The sequence below is a fragment of the Gopherus flavomarginatus genome, chromosome 1 (genome assembly GCF_025201925.1).
Source record: "Gopherus flavomarginatus isolate rGopFla2 chromosome 1, rGopFla2.mat.asm, whole genome shotgun sequence".
Classification (NCBI taxonomy): Eukaryota; Metazoa; Chordata; order Testudines; family Testudinidae; genus Gopherus; species Gopherus flavomarginatus.
Window position 1 is genome coordinate 249,611,560 of NC_066617.1, and position 20,838 is coordinate 249,632,397.

At 43.5% G+C, this 20,838-nt stretch overlaps 2 protein-coding genes across 17 annotated transcripts in view; one reads left to right on the forward strand and one right to left on the reverse strand.

Annotated features, from left to right (window-relative positions):
• INPP4A (inositol polyphosphate-4-phosphatase type I A) overlaps positions 1-14,186 on the reverse strand; it is a 195,295-nt gene extending 181,109 nt beyond the window's left edge. For 15 of the 16 annotated variants that reach the window (XM_050931620.1, XM_050931612.1, XM_050931559.1 and 12 more), the window contains exon 1: positions 14,102-14,186. The gene's annotated coding sequence lies outside the window, so the exon portion shown is untranslated. Of the gene's footprint in view, positions 1-13,678; positions 13,750-14,101 lie in introns of those variants that run through there. The other variant, XM_050931495.1, reaches the window with a different exon arrangement.
• On the forward strand, positions 6,084-7,957 carry LOC127038852 (uncharacterized). Its single transcript, XM_050931900.1, has 2 exons — positions 6,084-6,458; positions 7,396-7,957. Exons 1-2 carry the CDS (start codon positions 6,287-6,289, stop codon positions 7,887-7,889), a joined length of 666 nt encoding a protein of 221 aa, XP_050787857.1. The 5' UTR covers positions 6,084-6,286; the 3' UTR covers positions 7,890-7,957.
• Positions 14,187-20,838: the final 6,652 nt, after the last annotated feature.

The window sequence follows — 20,838 nt, forward strand, 5'->3', positions numbered from 1 at the left end:
GAAAAGCTACATGAAGATGTCTTATAATGAGCATTTCAAAACACAAACAGAAATTTTTTGCATTAGTGTCAATTCTGATTGCCTCCAACATATAATTTCAAAACTAAACCTCTACATTGCTGCCCTTCCTTCCAACACCTTCTTCATAGAAATTGCCTTCTAGATACAGACAAAGTAGAAACCTAAAGCGCTTATCCCTCTGTGTTCTCCATTAAAAGTTCACAATATTCACATTAATTATCAAAATGTTTTTGTTTTTCCTCAAGTAATGTTTGGTCATTGTACTCATTGCTAGGGTCAGACAGACAATTTAGTGGCTGTATATTTAAAAATGCAAATTAAAGCAAGATTCAGTGTCTTTCTTAAAAGCGATACTCTAGCTCAACCAGAATTTATGGACTTGATGCAAGAATTATAGGATGAGGTGCTATGGCCTGTGTTCTGCAGGAAGTGATCATCTAGTCTGACAATGGTCCCTTCTAGCCTTGACATTCTATGAAATATGGTATACAATCCACTTTGTTTGGCACCAATAGTGAGCTCAGCACTATACCGTGCATCAAAATAAAAGACAGTTCCTGCCCAAAGGAACTTACAGTTTAAAGATTACATACATAGACAGGCTGCAATGAGAAATCCATGAATATGGGACAATTTAGTTTTCCCCATCCTTCATTATTAATTCAGTTCCTGATGGCATCAGAGAAGACGTGTCTTCTGTTTTTTGTTTTTTATTTGTTTGTTTTTTTAAGTGTGATGTGAAAGAAGAACCTGAGAAAGTCCATTCCATACATATTGGACAAATGCAAAGAGAGTGGGGAAAAGAATGAACAGGGCACTAAGGCAGACACACATTAAAAAGCCTGATGAAAAGCTGTTCACTTGATGCAGTTTGCTAATATTAAAGTTTCACTATACCTCTCATTCTTGAAGGTTATTTGTGAAAATATTTACAAAGCCTACATCCACACCACAGACTAGCAATGGTTAATGCTTTAAATGGAAGCAATTTTGAGCTGTAGGACCACAGAAAGACAATACCTCATCATTAGCAGTAAAAAGGTACTACACTTTTCCCCAATGCAAAGGCGCTAACTGTGAAGACTGTCATAACTCTCCTACTCAGATCTGAATCTTAGAGTTCAGAACGTGAGAAGCTAGCATGAGACCTCCAAAGCTTAATTACCAGCTTAGATCTGATATCGCTGCCACCAGCCAGAAGATTCCAGTGTCTGGCTCACTCTGGTCTCCCCAAAACCTTCCCTGGGGGACCCCAAGACTCAGATTCCTTGAGTCTCACAACAAAGGGGAATAAAGCATTTCCCTTTCCCTTCCTCCCCTCCAGGTGTTCCCTCCCTGGGTTCCTGGAAAGATATACAGATTCAAGCTCCGTGAATCTAAACAAAGGGTTTCCACCCTCCCTGCTTCAAATCCTTGAAACACAAGTACCGAGAGATCTAATCTCTCTCCCCCCTCTCCCAGAGGGTATGCAAAGTCAGGCTTAGTAAATCTAACACAAAGAGATTTTCCCCCTCCCTTCGTTTCTTAGCCTTAACCAGTGAAAAACACTCAAACAGGTCTTAAAAAGAAAGCTTTATATAAAAAGAATGAAAAAGGACATAAAAGGGTCTCTGTATCAAGGTGACAACATACAGGGTCAATTGCTTAAAATAAAAAATGAATAAACAGCCTTATCCAAAAAGAAAACACTCCAGCAACTACACACATGTAAATACAAAAAAAACCAATATAAACCTATTGTCTTACAATCCTTGTACTTACAACTTGGAAACAGAAGATTAGAAAGCCTGGAGATTCCTGTGGTCACTCTCAGAGCCGAGAAAGAGAACAGACCAAGAACAAAGGACTCACACCCAAAACTTCCCTCCACCCAGATTTGAAAAAGTCTTGTTTCCTGATTGGTCCTCTGGTCAGGTGTTGTTTGTTACCCCTTTCCAGGTGAAAGAGACATTAACCCTTAGCTATCTGTTTATGACAAAGACAAAGTAGCAGAATCCACTCTTGGCAAAGTTAATAGTTCTCTGACTGCTATTATTTTCAGTGATTTACAGGTTATGCATTAGAAAATTCCCTCCAGGAGAAATGCCGGTCACCAAATTCAATCTGTGTATGTTACACCTTAGCTTTTCAGTTTACTACAGGAAAGCCTGCTTATATGGAGTGGTATTACCCTGCAAACAGATTATTCAAATATAAGATAATATTTGTTTCTTAGCACTGAGGAAAAAACCAAGAAAATGATACATTGTAGAAGTGTTTGCAAACAAGTAGAGACATAGTTCATAAGTTTAGGATACAATGTGGTTTACTTCATTGTATCTGTAACCGTTCATCTACAAACTGCCCTAACTTGTTCTAAATATGTTGCCAAGCAAAGTTAGGATCAACTGTAAAAATAAAACAAATTTAAATTCCTGTTGTATCTTTGCACATACACTGCCAAGGATCAGACACATTAGGTGCAAAGTGTAATGTATAATTATTCTTAAAATGCTAAACATAATTGTATATGTGGGGAAATATATTTCCCAATGACGTCATTTTCCCAATGACGTCATTTTCCCAATGACGATGAAAACGTGTGTGTGTGTGTGTGTGTGTGCGCGCGCGCGCAGATGCCTTTCCCCAGCTGCTCCAAGATACTGACCACCACCCCACCTAGGATCAAAGTTCACCCTCTTCCTGCTGTTTGACTTTTATTAACAACCAAACAGATGAAAAACTCTAGTCTAAGTCTGCTTCTAGGGATCCTCACTCAGGGCTGATGATCAGCCTACCCTTAGCTGTTCTATGCCCAGATCCCTCTGTCAGGAAAGACCAGCTTAGAAATCTGCTTCCTCTCTTTTTATTGCCTCCGGGCTTGATATTCCTGGGGGAAGTTGTGGATCTAGGCCTAATACAGGCCATCTGCAGGACTATTAACCCCTTTGTGCACTGTCCATCCCATCACAAATTACAATCTCCGAAGACTCCAGCATTGAGCCCTGAGACACAAACCATAATTCTCCTCCCACAGTTTTTTCTTGATTTCCCAGGTGCCCCATGTCTTCTACCTCCCTCGTCCTTCATTTCTCCTCTCTCTGTAGTCTATCCCTTCCTACTCCTGTTCTAGCCACAGTATGGGAGGGCTGTTCCTTGCCACTCTGCTGGGTCTGGACTGCTTCACTACATTTGTCTGAAACATGTGTGCAGAACTGACAGCAATTAGAGATAGCGTCAACTCTCACACCACAGACCTCCCTGTCAGCATGACAGAACTGCAGACGTGGCTGTCATGATAAATGCAAGACAACTGAGAGGTACATATTCTTATCAATATGCAAGACACCATGAGAATATCAATAGTCCCCTTGTAAATAAATGTATTCCATTTCTTTAGTAGTCTGTCTTACTGAGATTTCACTGTTTATGAGAATAGTATTGATTACTGGACATACAGATGCATGCACCCTGCTATACAAGTATCAGAGGGGTAGCCGTGTTAGTCTGGATCTGTAAAAGCAGCAAAGAATCCTGTGGCACCTTATAGACTAACAGACGATTTGGAGCATGAGCTTTCGTGGGTGAATACCCACTTCTTCAGATGCATGTGGTGGAAATATCCAGGGGCAGGTATATATATGCTAGCAAGCAAGCTAGAGATAACGAGGTCAGTTCAATCAGGGAGGATGAGGCCCTGTTCTAGCAGTTGAGGTGTGAAAACCAAGAGAGGAGAAACTGGTTCTGTAGTTGGCAAGCCAACTGTGCTAGAACAGGGCCTCATCCTCCCTGATTGAACTGACCTCGTTAGCTCTAGCTTGCTTGCTAGCATATATATACCTGCCCCTGGATATTTCCACCACATGCATCTGAAGAAGTGGGTATTCACCCACGAAAGCTCATGCTCCAAAACGTCTGTTAGTCTATAAGGTGCCACAGGATTCTTTGCTGCCTGCTATACAAGGAAACCTCAGGTACACTAACATAATGCATTATGAGCAACTAAAACACATATTATAGGTCAGATTTACACATTTAAACACACAAACAAACAATTCTTCCACCTAAGGTAAACTTGTTATGCTCATACAAAGCACACAGGGTCTTTTATAGGAGAAGGCAAATATGCAGCATTTATTGAAAATACAACAGTTAGCATATGCTTTTTAGTTACACACACACACACACACACACACACACACACACACACACAGTCCTGCCAGTTGATGTTTATAGTTTTCTGACTGTCTCCTGGTTTTTCCAAGTCTCTCACTTTTTCTTGACCATCTGGACCTTTGTGATGGTTTTCACACCTTATCTTTTCCTGATGCATGCATTCCTCACTTACAATCTCTTACAGAAACCTTCAAAGGTACACAGACAGCAGTATTGTAAATTCAGCAGAATACATTGTAAATCAAGACTTGCTAAATCTTATAACTAAAACAATTCACACTGGGGCTTCAGGCCCTCACCATTCCTCTAATCTCCTTAACATAGATACAAAACAAGATCCTGTCTCTTACTTACTAAACCTTAAAACAAATAAATGTATATTTAACTAGAGTGCCTTATTTGTAATACATATAGGAAAGCATAGTAGACATTATAACTTATCCTAAAACAAAAGGGTGACCATAATCAGTCATAAGGATTGTTCTGGTCTGTCATTCTTTTCTGCTATTCAAAAAGGGTGGCTGGCAGGATGAAATCAAATCATACATTAATTCTCATAGTGCATATAAAATCCTGCTCCTACAAGCTCTCCAACTTGATTAATACTTCAAAAAAACCTTACTGTTATTCTCTCATATTTAACAAAAGTTGCTTACTTAAGTAATTACTATGCTCCTTAGAGCACACTATCCCACTTTGTTCATTATTTATTATGTATTTGCTAAACAGTGTGGGTGCTGAGCTATCCAAACTGGCAGACATTTAGTGATGAGTATGCAATGGGCTAGAAGGGGGGATCCCTCTTCCTGGTTAGATTATACCTTCATTCGATCTCCAGCTTCAAAAGAATTTTGAAAGTGCTAACTAATATTTCTGGACAGTTGGTAACTTCCTTTCCTCTCTAAGAGATAGAAAAGCATCTGCTTGAATGGAAATAAGTGGAAATAGAAGCCCAGCATGCTCAACTACTCTGTATTGATTGACCCAACATGACTGAACCTTAATTTTTGAAGAGGAATGAGGACAGCACAGAGACAAGATCCAGGCAGTTGCTTGAGGAGTTAGTCTGCCAGTGTCTTGTTTTGGGTAACCTAATTATAGTGCAGTGCAAATGACAGGAGCCAGCAGTGTCTGTATTATCCCTCTACAGCCAAAGTCAGCCTCATCCTTTTAGTAGCTCCTTGTATTTACAATGCTCATTGTGGCATTATTGACATGAACTGTGACCATATAGATGATTGCTGTAACCAAGGTCCTATAGTTGCACCAAATCTTGTAAAAAGGAGGTCAAGTAAGGTGTCTATGGAATGGTTGTATTTTGCTGGTTATGATTATGCTGTATGTATCATTCTTGAAATTGAAGTTATGAATATTGGCTATGTACTTGTAGCTCAACGTTTATACCGATTTAACCAGCGTTAAACCAATTTAACCCTGCACCTGTCCACACAACGAGGCCTTTTATATCGATATAAAGGGCTCTTAAAACCAGTCTCTGTACTCCTCCCCAAAGAGAGGAGTAGCACTGAAATCAGTATTGCCATGTTGGATTAGGGTTAGTGTAGCCGCAAATCGACGGTATTGGCCTCCAGGCGGTATCCCACAGTGCACCACTGTGACTGCTCTGGAAAGCAATTTGAACTCGGATGCACTGGCCAGGCAGACAGGAAAAGCCCCACGAACTTTTGAATTTCATTTCCTGTTTGGTCAGCGTGGAGAGCTCACCAGCACAGGTGACCACGCAGAGCTCATCAACACAGGTAACAATGCAGTTTCCTGAGAATCGAAAAAGAGCTCCAGCATGGGAGTTACTGTATCTGATCGCTATATGGGGAGAGGATTCCGTGCTAACAGAACTTCGTTTCAAAAGATGAAATGAAAAAACATTTGAAAAAATTTCCAAGGCCACACCAGGGACTCAGTGCAGTGCCGTGTGAAAGTTAAGGAGCTCAGACAAGCCTACCAGAAAATCAAAGAAGCAAACGGAAGGTCCAGGGCAGGGCCGAAAACATGCCACTTCTACGCTGAACTGCATGCAATTCTAAGGGGGTCTGCCACCAGTTCCCCACCCCTGTCCGTGGATTCCAAAGTGGGGGTGGTAATCTCAGCCATGGCTGAGGATTCTGCAGACGGGGAAGATGAGGAGGAGGAAGAGGAGGACGAGCTTGCAGAGAGCACACAGCACTCCGTTCTCCCCAACAGCCAGGAGTTTTTTCTCACCCAGACAGAATTACCCTCCCAAGTCACTAGCCCAGACAATGAAGCCATGGAAGCGACCTCTGGTGAGTATACCATTGTAAATATAAAACATAGTTTAAAAGCAAGTGTTTTTTAATGATTAATTTGCCCTGAGGACTTGGGATGCATTTGTGGCCAGTACAGTTATTGGAAAAATCTGTTAACATGTCTGGGGATGGAGCGGAAATCCTCCAGGGACAGCTCCTTGAAGCTCTCCTGGAGATACTCCAAAAGCCTTTGCAGAAGGTTTCTGGGCAGGGCAGCCTTATTCCGCCCACCATGGTAGGACACTTGACCACGCCATGCATGTAGCAAGTAATCTGGTATCATTGCATGACAAAGCCTAGCTGCGTATGGTCCTGGTGATTGCTGGCATTCAAGCAACATCCGTTCTTTATCTCGCTGTGTTATCCTCAAGAGAGTGATATCGTTCATGGTAACCTGGTTGAAATTCAGGAGTTTAATTAAGGGGACAGAGATGGCCATTCCTACTGGGCTGTCTGCCTGTCGCTTAAAATAAATCCTTCCTTCCAGGTAGCCAAGCCGGGGGGGGGGGGGGGGGGGGCTGGGGAATGGCGCTGAGCTTTTTCGCGTTTGGCTAGCAGGGATCTTCCCTGCTACTAGCCATGCAGTGGGGGGGGGGGTGTTTAGCAGTGATCTTCCATGATACCTGCCACGCGGTGGGGGGAGGGGTAAAGCAATCATCCCAGAGAATTGGATGGAGGGCGGTGGTTTCAGCTGTGCATGTTAACAGGAAAGAAGCAGCACTGAACAGGATTTGCTTGGTATTTGCAAAAGGAGGGCATCTCCAACACCAGAGCCGCAGGCACTCAATACTAAGATGCAAAATGCAACCTTGTAGTGAAATCACATGTGCTATGTAAGGTGAATAGTGTTGTTCACCGTGAAAAAGTATAAGCCCTGTTCTGTAAAATGTATCTTTTTAAATACTTCTCCCCTTTTTTTCACTCCCTCATGCAGCTGCAAATTTTTCAAGCCTCCCTACTCCATCCCGAAAGCTATCTCAGATAAGGCAGCGGAAAAAGAAGACGCGAGACGGAATGTTCTCGGAAATCATGGAAGTGACCGGCAATGAAAGAGCTCATCTGAATGAGTGGAAGGACGTGGTATCAAATTACAGGAAAGATGCCAGTGAACGTGAGGACAAGAGGGAAGCTCGAGATGAGAGGTGGCAGCAGGAAGATCAAAGGTGTAGGCAGGAAGATCAGCAGTGGCGGGATGCAATGCTGGGGCTGCTGCATGATCAGACTGACATCCTCCGACATCTGGTGGAGCTTCAGGAACAGCAACAGGGTCACAGTGTGCCGCTGCAGCCCCTGTGTAACCACCCTCACCCCTTACCATGTTTCATACCCTCCTCACCCAGATGTGTAAGAATGCGTGGGGGGAGGCTCCGTGCACCCGCCCACTCCACCCCCATGGACAGCCCAACCAAAAGGCTGTCATTACTTTGAAATTGTTTTAGTGGCCTTTTCCTTCCCTCCTATCCTCCTCCCAAACCACACCCGGGCTACCTTGTCAGTTCTCTCTCTCTTTTTATAATGACTTAATAAAGAATACATGATTTTTAAACGATAGTGAATTTATTTGCTTAAGCAAGCTGTAATCGAAGGGGGAGGGTGGGTTGCTTACAGGGAATGAGTCAATCAAGGGGGGGGAATTTATCAAGGGGAAACAAACACAGCAGTCACACCGTACCCTGGCCCATGATGAAACTCGTTTTCAAAGCTTCTCTGATGCACACTGCTTCCTGGTGTGCTCTTCTAATCGCCCTGGTGTCTGGCTGCACGCAATCAGCGGCCAGGTGATTTGCCTCAGCCTCCCACCCAGCCATAAAAGTCTCCCCCTTACTCTCACAGAGATTGTGGAGCACACAGCAAGCAGCAATAACAATGGGGACACTGGTTTGGCTGAGGTCTGAGTGAGTGAGTAATGTGTGCCAGCGCGCCTTTAAACCGCCAAATGCACATTCTACCACCATTCTGCACTTGCTCAGCCTGCAGTTGAACAACTCCTGACTACTGTCCAGGCTGCCTGTGTATGGCTTCATGAGCCATGGCACCAAGGGGTAGGCTGGGTCCCCTAGGATAACTATATGCATTTCAACATCCCTAACTGTTATTTTCTGGTCTGGGAAGTAATTTCCTTGCTGCAGCCATTTAAACAGAGCAATGCTTCTGAAGACGTGAGCGTCAAGAACCCTTCCTGGCCATCCCACGTGGATGTCGGTGAAACGTCCCTTGTGATCCACTAGTGCTTGCAGAACCATTGAAAAGTACCCCTTGCGGTTTACGTACTGGGTAGCCTGGTGCTCCAGTGCCAAGATAGGGATATGGGTTCTATCTATCGCCCCCTCCCACAGTTAGGGAATCCCATTGCAGCAAAACCATCCACTATGACCTGCACGTTTCTCAAAGTCACAACCTTTCGTAGCAGCAGCTTAATGATTGCTTTGGCTACTTGCATCACAGTAGCCCCCACGGTAGATTTTCCCACTCCAAATTGATTCCCAACTGACCGGTAGCTGTCTGGTGTTGCAAGCTTCCAGAGGGCTATTCCCACTCGCTTCTCAACTGTGAGAGCTGCTCTCATCTTGGTATTCTGGCGTTTCAGGGCAGGGGAAAGCAAGTCACAAAGTTCCATGAAAGTGCCCTTATGCATGCAAAAGTTTAGCAGCCACTGCAAATTGTCCCAAACCTGCAAAACTATGCAGTCCCACCAGTCTGTTCTTGTTTCCTCGGCCCAAAATCGGCGTTCAATGGCTAGAACCTGCCCCATTACCAGCATGATCTCCAAAGCACAGGGGCCCGCGGTTTGAGAGAATTCTGTGTCCATGTCCTCATCACTCTCGTCGCCGTGCTGCCGTAGCTGCCTCCTCCTCGCCTGGCTTTGCAGGTCCTGGTTCAGCACAGACTGCACAAGAATGCACGAGGTGTTTACAACGTCCACAATTGTGGTCTTGATCTGAGCAGGGTCCATGCTTGCTGTGCTATGGCGTTTGCACAGTTCACCCAGGAAAAAAGGTGCGAAATGGTTGTCTGCTGCTTTCACGGAGGGAGGGTGATGCTGTACCCGCGACAATGTTTTTTGCCCCATCAGGCACTGGGATCTCAACCAAGAATTCCAAGGGGCGAAGGAGACTGCAGGAACTATGGGATAGCTACAGGATAGCTACCCACAGTGCAACGCTCCGGAAATTGACGCTAGCCTCGGTACATGGACGCACACCACCCAATTAATATGCTTAGTGTGCCTGTGTGCACTCGACTTTATACAATCTGTTTTACAAAACTGGTTTATGTAAAATCAGAATAATCCTGTAATGTAGACGTACCCTTAGTAGCACCAATGAAGCATTCTCAAGAAGCTGACCAGATGCCACACACAAGAGAAAGACTATCGAAGCCCTGGAAGCCTCTCCATTTGGTCTTCAGCTGGCTCAAGAGATTACTTCTCCACCTTAAAGAAATGCCTGAAACAAACTGGAACAAAGGACAGTAACTACAGGAGCATAAGTGATTGCTGGACCCAGGCCATAAACTACAACATTGGTCTGAAAAGGGTTGGGCCCAGACTAGGCAGGAGTCCAGTCTGTGAAATAAGCTCATTGGAACATCTCTGAGGGTGATATTTACCTGTGTTCAGTTTCTTACTGTATTAGACTTAGACTTGCGTGTTTTGTTTGATTTTGCTTGGTAACTTACTTTGATCTGTCTGTTATTACTTGGAACCACTTAAATCCTACCTGTTATACTTAGTAAAATCACTTTTGCTTATTAATTAACCCAGAGAGAGTCATTAATACCAGGGGGAGAAAATAGCTGTTCATATCTCTCTATCAGTATTACAGAGGGCAGGCAATTTATGAGTTTACACCGTTTAAGCTTTATACAGAGTAAAACAGATGTATTTGGGGTTCGGATCCCATTGGGAGCTGGGTGTCTCAGTGCTGGAGATAAGTAACCTGCTAAGTGGTTTTCAGTCAAAGCCTGCAGCTTTGGGGGACATGGTTCAGACCTGGGTCTTTGTTTGCAGCAGGCTAGCATGTCTGGCTCAACAAGGCAGGGTTCTGAAGTCCAAAGCTGGCAGGGAAAATGGGCTCAGAGGTAGTCTCAGCACATCAGGTGGCAGTTCCAAGGGGGTCTCTGTGACCAAACCTGTCACACTCATCTCTGATTTTCCCATTTTATTTGGCCTACCCTTCGTTTTCAATCAGATTTCTTCTTTGTCTCTTTTCATATTTTGCTCTGACTCTCATGATATGGTGACTGTGAGGAAGGGATTTCCAAATAGGTGAGGCAGCACAAACAAAAACTAGTTATGGAGGTGATGGAGAAGCCACTGTGACTGCATCAGATGAGTATTAAGCTGGAGAGACAGGGCAGACAGACAGGAAACAGCACAACCTTGTCTACAGTGAAGATGAAACCATGTTGGAGAACCAGCATTAAACATGATTTTAAAACAGTTCAGGCTAAGACAGTTTAAATCTGTTTCCCTGGTTATTGTAGAACAGGCACAGCCATTCTAAAACTTTTTCAAAAATGTTAATCCATAACATGTATTTTTAAATATGGTTTCTAGTTAAGCGCTTTTAGTTAGGTATATAGCAATTAAATAATAAATCCAAGGAAGAGGGGAAGTAGCTCATTTCTTGGTATTCTCAAAAGGTACTAGGGCAGATTAGGAATTATATTAAAAATTGATCATTAAAAACAAATTCACTCCAGTGTAAAGCTTTCATATGTCAGTTTCTAGGAAACATGTATGGCACAAGTGCTGAAAACAGAGTACTAGAACAGAAACTAACTGAACCTGGTACTACTGGCTGGGAGGGGAGCAGCAGCAAACTCCATGTCTAAATTTGGACTAGCCAACACAAAGTGATAGGGTTTCAAATTTTAAAATATTGAAGTTTATACATATGTAAAGGTCTATTGTATTTCCACACCAGTCTCAGCTCCCCTCCAACATTTAACACTAGCCTTGAGTTTAGTGAGACACTGGTAGGAAAATAATTGGCTTATATTCACCTAGGAGTTCCCAGAGGCCAAGTAACCTGTTGAACTGAAGCTTCAGAAGAAAAACAGAGCTCAACAGTAAGCTTTTAAAAACAGGAGGCTTTGAGACAAACACAAGTGTAAAGCTGTTTTCACAAGGGGAAAGAGTGTGTTTTCTCCAGAACAACCTGCACTTTTAAACTCACCTCAGCTTACATGACTGAGTTAAGAGTTTGAATCAAATGCACATAAAACCACCTCTGTCTCATTTCCTTTTGTTTACAAAACCAAAATTAAAAAAGAACTAGATACACTGATGGAGGATAGGACCATCAATAGCTTTTAGCCAGGATGGGCAGGGATGGTGTCCCTAGCCTCTGTTTGCCAGAAGCTGTGAATGGGCGACAGGGAATCGATCACCTGATGATTATCTGTTTTGTTCATTCCCTCTGGGGCACTTGGCATTGGCCACTGTTGGAAGACAGGATATTGGACTAGATGGACCTTTGGTCTGACCCAATATGGCTGTTCTTTTGCTCTCCGCTGTTGATATATTCTGCTCTTGCACATGAACAATGAAATCCAAGATATGTACAAAACAAATAAGCAATCTGCTTCCTTTTAGGGCTTGTCTGCATGTGGAAATTGACTAGAATGGTTATTGCAGAATAAGATATTCCAGAATAGCTCCCAGTGTGGACACTCATATTCCAGAAGAATGCCTTTTTCCATTTTAGCTTAATCCACTTTGAAAGTGTATTATCTCTCAAATTTTGTACTCTCTCTCCATCATCTACTCCACCCACCTGGGTCATGTTTGTCATCTTCTTTGTCCATATAACTATAGTCCTGATTCTGTGGCCTCTTTCTGCCCCTTGCATGATAACTTAACTGGAAAGGCAGAGATCACAAAAGCCCTCATTGCACCCCAGGTACAAGCAATCAATCTGGTTTGCAGATGGGGGACTAGAACCCTGCTCCAACTTATTTTTTTCAACTTGAGCAATGGAGGTTGCACCAGTTGGAAGGAAACTCCTCCCACTCAAGCTCTGGAATAACATCAGGTGGCGCTTCCAACTCAGAAGAGAGTCAATTGCACAGGAGGTGGATACACCACACTGTACCATTCTGAGCTTAACACTAAGTGTTAAGATCACAGTATTTCTGTAAAAACAGACATACAATTTAGATTGTAAATTCCTCAGGTGCAAAGACCTTGCCATCAAGTATTCCTGTAAAGTATCATGTACACAAACATCACTACACAAAATAATAAGAGGTTTCCATGCTAATGTCAAAGCACAAGTTCTGTGATAAAAAACCCAGAAACATGGATGAAAAGAAATGACAATTCAAATGTCACATAATAAAAAAATTCAAATGGATTGTTGGACAGGGTTAAGTACAAAAACCTGTTTTTAAGTTCTGCATCTGTCTGCAAGATAGTTATTTACATGCATTTATTTTTTTCCCTCAAAAACACCACACACTAGGCACAGGTATTTTAAAGTGATCATAGTAGCCCACTTCTCAAGATCAACAATACAGAAAACAAAATTATGCTGACATGAAAAAAATTCAATATGGCCTACAAATAGCTGGACTAGGAAGTGGGAAGTTGGAAGAAAACGATTTTTGAAATTGGAGAGAGACCTTGCCAGACAGTGCCTGTTAAGTAAACATTAAGCATCATTTAAGTATCCATTTTGAACAGGCTTATGAACACCTTAGCCCGCGGGATCCAGTAGGGAAACTCAGCACTCCCCATTATTTGGGTAGAAAATACAGCATAGCCCTTGACAGTCCATCACTGATTCCTAAACCCACAAGGAACAGAAGCCCCCAGGCCTGCAGGTTAGCCCACAGCACTGTACCTATTGGGTTTCTGGGAACTGGGCAGGCGGAAGCCTGCCCAATGCTAAAGGATGCCCCCCAGCCTAAGGGGAGAATTTACAGGACCTCAAAAACCCAACTGATTCTGGGGGACAACTAATAAAAGAACAGGGACAGGAGTGTGATCAAAGGGTCATAAGAAGGGAGCCTGACGGGGACACCGAGCAGAGACCCCCAGACAGCGCCCACTGCTTCTCGAAGGCGTCAAGGGAGCCAGTGGACACGGCCCAGAGGAACTCCGCCCAGATGTGTGAACGGAAACAAGCCCCACAGTCACAGGAGTCTCCACTGGCCAATCTCCTCTCCCTGGCTGTGGCGCGGACACCCCGAGATCTGCCTTCGCTACTTACAACTCAGGATTCAGTTCGCTCCTTGCAAACTGATACCCTCGCTCTCTGCACCAGCCAATCGCCAAGCTCAGGCACCAGCCGAGCTGCTGTCACATCCCGCCGCCCCAGGCACACGCCCGGGCTGTCACCAAGGCAGCGGCACCGCCGCAGCCGCGCTCGAAACCAAACCCCCCGCAGCCCCGGACACCGCGGCGCTTCCCCCGCCCCCCGGGGAACCGGCCCTGAACGCGGGGGCAGCTCCAGGCGCCAGGGGATGAGGGGAGCCGAGCGTCCCCTGGCCATAGCCGGGGCTTTGCCCCGTCCTGCTGCCGCCCGCTGGCCCCCGCGGCTGCTGCACCCAGCGCAACGCAGCGCCCGCCCCCCGGGCCGGCATCCGCAGGCTGGGGTGAGGGGGGCAGCCCGGGAAACCAGCCTCCGCCTTACCTCCGCCGCCCGCTCCTCAGCCGCTGCCGCCCAACATGGCTCGCAGCAGCGTCCCGCTCCGCCGCCCCCACCCCGCAGCCGCGGCTCCAGCGGCGCAGACACGCTCCGCAGCGACCCGGTTGTGACGGCACAGGCAGCCCGGCCCCTCCTCCCGCCGCGGCGGCTCGGCCCCCTTCAGGGCTGCTGCTGCCATAGCATCCTCTGCCGCAGCGCCGGCAGCCCCGTCCCTCTCCGGCAGGCCTGGGAGCCTCTTGTGTCGGGGTTGCTGAGAGACCCTGAACCAAGCTGTAAGCCTGTAAATGGTGGAAACCACTTCAAGCCAGGGGGTGTGTGCGCCCCTAGTTCCTCCCATCACCCATGTTTGTGTCTCCACCTGCTGCGCACATAGGCCCGCACTTTCAGCAGGAGGGGGCCTGCCCTGCTTGCCTTGTGCAAGCCAAAGTGTGCAGCTGAGCGCTATCCGTGCAATCAGCACTGTGTTACCCAGAGCCAGTAGAGTGCACCAGGTTGGGTAAGGTACAAAAAGAGACACTCCCTCACCCAAGGTGCTTTTGGCACTTCAAGTGAGCACATGTGATCAGCAACCACAGGCACAAGGTGCGGCCATCCAAGTCTATGAACGGTACTGCTGCCAACCTCAAACTTTCAGAACTGAGTCAGTCTGGCCCCCCCCCCCCAACTGGAAATTCGTGAATGTCTAAAAAATAAATTGAGGTTTTGCTTATTTAAGGTTTTGGAGCCTTCTGGGTGCAATCAGTCACATCTTCAAGCTTTGCTCTGAAACCATGAAGGCTAGAAAGTTACTTTAAACAAAAAAAAGTTAAAACTGAGGTTCTGACCTCAGTCTCCAGGAAGCTGGACTTTAACTAAACATTGAATATCATAAAACCAGCAATGAAATTACATCTGTTGGCAACATATCCAGGGGGATAGCTCAGTGGTTTGAGCATTGGCCTACTAAACCCAGCATTGTGTGCTCAAGCCTTGAGGGGGCCATTTAGGAATCGGGGGCTAAAATCTGTCTGGGGATAGCTCCTGATTTGACCACACCAGCACCAGCTAAAACAAAAACATTCTGAGAGACATTGAGGAAAGGGAAAATAGAAAGGTTTTAGAAACTGTATTTATGTTTTAAAAAATAAAAACAATGCTACCTTATCAATTTGAAGTTTCTGGTTACTCAAGCCTCAATTGTGAAGAATGATGTAACTCAAACCACATATTATTATGTTATGTTACACACAAACACAACAGGTTATTTACATTGTTTGTCCACATCCCTCAGGTGCATCAGCTGCCAGAAACGTGCAGGTACTTGCTATAGTTGCACTATCTGGGTTGCATTTATGTATTATAAATAAAAATATTTATTGTAATTCTTTTAAACTTAATTTTCACCCTCAAATTTGAAAGTACTGGGCACTTTAGAAGCTTTTCAATACCTAAATTCTGCAGGTGGATTTTTAGAAATTGACACTCAGTGCTCAGAAGTGAGACTGCCCAAGAAATCACCATGTGGTTACTCTCAGATTGCCTGGAAGTCTGACTGGTTTACAAAAAAAGAGCCTTTTTTTGTTTTTTTTAAAAGTCTATTTTAGAAGCCTAGATTTTGCTCATCCAACTTGCTTTTTCACAGAACTTAAAATGAAAAGGCAAAAGACAACTAAGGAAGAAACATGTCACTTCTCAGTGTCATCAGCTGAACAATGGAATTGTCTATTTCCAAAATCTACAGACAGACTTTGGGATGCAAAACACTCCGAAATTTAAGAAACATTTTATAAAAATAGATAGTTTCTATTGGTTGTCCTTTGATGGATATTCTTAAAGAATTTACACATTGGCTAATATATACTTGCTAAATAGTCCCAATTCCTAGGACACACAATGAAGACATTTGCCAACCCGATTTGTGCTTTTCTGTCATATTTTACAGCATAAAAATAGGTTATTTCTCATTTATCCTCTTCACAGTCATTAACCCATTAGTATTTGGTGTGGACAATGTGTTTAGCACTGAGAGCTAAACAGAGTAAGAGCAGTCCCTGCCCTGAAGAGTTTAATCTAAAAGATAGAAATTTGGGCCCCAATCCTGCAAATACTTACACATAATTAATCTAGTTTCATGCTTGCAGTTATGCAAGTGCATAAGTGTTTGCAGGATTGGGACCACAGACAGAACACTATGGGAAAATTAGATGTAGTGATAACATATACCAGGGATGGCAACCTTTGGCATGTGGCCCACCAGGGTAAGCACCCTGGCGGACCAGGCCGATTTGTTTACCTGCTGCGCCCAAGGGTTCAGCCGATCGCGGCTCCCATTGGCTGCGGTTCACCATCCCAGGCAAATGGGGGCGGTGGGAAGCAGCGTTGGCCGAGGGATGTGCTGGCCGCTGCTTCCTGCCGCCCCCATTGGCCGGAGCAGGGAACCGCAGCCAGTGGGAGCCAAGATTGGCTGAACCTGCGGATGCAGCAGGTAAACAAACTGGCCCAGCCCGCCAGGGTGCTTACCCTGGTGGGCTGCGTGCCAAAGATTGCTGACCTATACATTTATTTAACATTTATAATATATGGGTGGGATTTTCCAAAGCACCCAACATTGCCTGACTTTCCTCCTGTTGAAATCAATAGGGTGTTAGGCCAATGATGAGTGCTTTAGAAATCTGCATCCTGAACTAATTCTTATTATGTAAATACATTTTTGCTGTCAGATATAGTGGAGACTACTGTACTGATTCTAAAAACAAACAACAACCCTTCTGGACCTGTGATAAATGAAAGGGGGCGTGTTTTAACTCCCTTTTATGGACCCAGCCATCCAGTTAGCTATAAAATCCCTCTTAGTAGCTGTTCTCTACTTGCTTTACCTGTAAAGGGTTAAAAGTCTCACTGCTATGCATAGCTAAAAGGAAGTGAGTGAGCACCTGGCCAAAAGAGCCAATGGGAAGGCTATAACTTTTTAAAATTGAAAGAAGAGTCTCCTTTTGTCATCTGTTGTTGTTCTCTGGGGAGAGGCTAACAGGACAGAGACTACACTATAAGAAGCTTGGGGCCATGTATGAAAAAATCATCAGGATCATACCTAGAAACTAGTCATTTAAAACCCCAGATATGTAAGTAGATCAGGAAATGTCTAGGAAGACACTATTAGGTTTACCGTTTTTATTTTTTTATGGCCTATGGACTCCTCTCTGCTAACCCCAGGTGTTTTTGTTTTGCTTGTAACCTATAAGCTGGACCTCAAGAAACTATTCTTGATGCTTAATCATTGTAGTTACTCTTTTTAAATCTAGCAATAGCCTAAGTTCCTAGATGTATTTTCTTCCTTTTGTTTTTTAATAACATTTACCTTTTTTTAAGAACATCATTGGAATTTTGTGTCCTAAGAGGTTTGTGCAACAGCTCATTTCCTTTGTTTTTCTTCTCAGCTCTTCTCTGGAGGGGGGAGGGGTGTGAAAAGGCTTGAGGGCACCCCAGAGGAAGGAATTCCCATGTGCACCTTCCTGAGTTCTCAAAGGGGTTTTGCACTTGGGTGATAGCAACATCTACCCATCTAAGGTCAGAGAAAAGCTGTAACCTTGGGAGCTTAATACAAGTCTGGAGTGGCCAGTATTAATTTTTAGAGTCCTTACAGGTCCCCATCTTCTGCACTCGAAGTGCCAGAGTGGGGAATCAGCCTTGACAGGACCTATTCAACTTTTTTAATGAATAAGATTAAAAGTATTTGTTTAATTCATCATCACCACCACCAGCACCTTCAGGTTCTGCACCTCCAAGATCTGGTCATGGAAGGAACTAGTTAAACACAGCAAAAATACTTCTTACGGTATTTGTGGACTAATTTCTGTATATGGCATAATTAACAATAAGTTACAGGACTTAAACAACAAAGAACAAGAAATTAAAAAGACAAAATTAATATTTATACAGAGGTCTGTAAAAAAGAGACAACAGGAATAACGAATGAATCACATAAAATATAAACGTATGTATCATAAGTAATGGTTCTGATCAAACATGGAATGTTATTTAAAATATTTTATATAGTTAGTTTCTATTTTATTTTAAAAATGTAGAGAGTTAAATTTAAAAATGTTTTACCTAGAAATGTGAACAGCTCTCAGCCATGGCAGAGTGGTTCAGATCTCCTGGGCAGTTATGTAATTAGGCATATTTTTAAACATAACATTATGTTATCCAAGATTAGAATGTAGCAATTCTGATCTCTTGAGTAAATTTGCATTCAGAGTAATTTAAAAATGCATATTATATACATGTTTCTATGGTGCCCTAGAAAGTCTAACAAACAGTTCTAGTTCCAGGCTTTGAAGCTATGACAGTAAGTAGTCCTGTCCTAAATAAAGTGCAAATGAGACCCCTATGATACAAAACAAAGCTAACCTCAAGGCACCACATAAGTATTTATGAAGTACTGAAATCTCATATTGCAAATATTTTACTATTAAAATTTATCAATATTTGATCAACCTCAGGTCCACCGTATATTTGAAAAGAATGTAACAGTTACCTACTCATGTTCTGCCAGAACTGTCTGTCAAACAATTTCTAGATGAAGTTTATGGTGTTGGTCTTAAAAGAAGCTTGAATGATTTAGCTGGTGCCTTGGGGACTGCCTCCCAAGTTAGGTGCAGTCATCTAAACTAAAGCATTCAGACTAACAATCCCCTCCTTTATGCAAGATGGTGGCACAGCACTCTCATGTGGGAGGCCTTGACTCAGCAAGTCATATACATCATCCCCCTCACCTGTCACAGCTAAGATTTGATGAACTTTAAGATACATAACAAAGACTTATCTTCTCCTCCATCCCAAGATTTTCTTACAGAAGAAGGGAATGAGACACATGCTGCCTAGCATTGTGTCAATTTGTTTTATACATACTGTGATGTTTCATTCCATATTCTTTATGAAAATATGTTTATGATATGAATGATCTGAGACATACTTTATGCAAGATGGCTCATATGAGATATCATTGACAAGGTTATGATTTACTCAATGTGATTATCCAATTTGTATGCCTGTATCATTTCTGTATCTGAAGTTAGGAATATTAACTATGTATCTGTATTTCAAATGAGTTACTTTGGGTATCACCCTTCCACCACCATCCGCTCCTGACCCCCAATGCTTCAGGTACAACAATGGAAAAGCCAGACAAGGCTAATGGACCATTAGCAGAGACAATGGACTGTGAAAGCGCTTAGTCTTCCTGTGGACACTGGAGACAACCTAGGAACAATGGCTTCCACAGCCCTGCAGAGACATGGGTCTTGTCACCTGATGCTAAACATTACCTGGGACATCTTGTAACTTTCCACTGGAAGGGAGGGTATGTGTGTCAAATTTGGGAAACAAAGGATTCCCGCCTTATGTAAATCCTCTTGAAGGGTGTGGAGGAAGACAAAGGGGCCTCCTCTTCGCCATGGCTGTCTACCCAATAAGAAAGATTGCAAAAGCCATCTGAAGGCAAGGCAAGAGGGGGGTGCAGACTGAGATGAGGTCCAGTCTGAAAACTGAAAAGGAATACAGCTGGAACTCTGAACCACAGAAACTTTACAACCTGCCTAAAATAACATGTGGGGTGAAAAATTACATTTTGTAACCTGTTTCTTAAGTATATTGAACTTAGTTTGCATATTCTGTTTTATTTGTTCAGTAACACTGCTCTACAGCCAAAATGCTTCTGAAATAAATGTAGTCCAACTTTACTAATTCTGGGTCACTGGGAACAAAAATGATGCTTAAAATTGTTGATTGGCTCTAGTTTTCACGATATGCTATTGGGTCAGTATATACGACCCTTGACTTGGGAATGGCGGAGGATAAGTGAGTTATAAAGGGAAGGGATCTCAATTTAAACCAGAAATGACTAAAATACATCTTTGACTGGATCTATGAATAAATCTATGACTGGGTTTGGACAGTACTTGCTTTTTAACAATGAACAATGAGTTGCTTTTTAACAATGAACAATGAAGCTGGTATTGCATCATACATGATATGAATTGTATCATGTTATTCCTAGAAGTCATGGATGATGCAATCATAACGAAGCTTACATCACTCTGCTGAACAAATTGCCCTATATCAGCTCTAGAAATCATACAGTGTCGTGCTCTCTTATTTGTCAGTGTTTGATTTTGCAAAGGGACACATTTCTGTTTAGCCAAAGTGAGCAGAGATGCCTCCTACTTGTGTGAACAGTGCAGATAACTTCTGCTATGTTTGTGGTGAAGTGACTTTTGCATCACAAAAGCGCAGTCAAACCACTATGGTTAAGAAAGCCTATCACCTTTCTTTTGGCTGCAAAATTGGAGATCAGGACAAGAGGTGGGCCCCACACATATGCTGCAACACTTGTGCAACAAATCTTCGCCAGTGGTTGAACAGGAAAAGGAAATCTATGCCTTTTGCAGTGCCAATGATTTGGAGAGAGCCAACAGATTATACCAGCAATTGTTACTTCTGCATGGTGCCTCCAGTTGGGAAAGGTGTGTCAAAGAAGAAAAACTGGACTGTGCATTATCCAAACATTCCATCAGCTATATGCCCAGTACCCCACGGAGAAGGACTGCCGGTTCCTGATGCACCAGAATCATTCTCACTTGAGTCAGATGAGGAAGAGGATGAAACTTCTGGTCCTGAACCATCAATGTCACAGGACCCACATTTTCTCCCATCCTCCTCCTCTGAACCACACCTCCTAACAC

Excerpts from the sequence above, each read along its gene's own strand:
- LOC127038852 (XM_050931900.1), top strand. The coding sequence starts at position 6,287 with ATGGCTGAGGATTCTGCAGACGGGGAAGATGAGGAGGAGGAAGAGGAG. Across the intron at positions 6,459-7,395 it reads AGCCATGGAAGCGACCTCTG|CTGCAAATTTTTCAAGCCTC; the intron begins GTGAGTATACCA and ends TCCCTCATGCAG.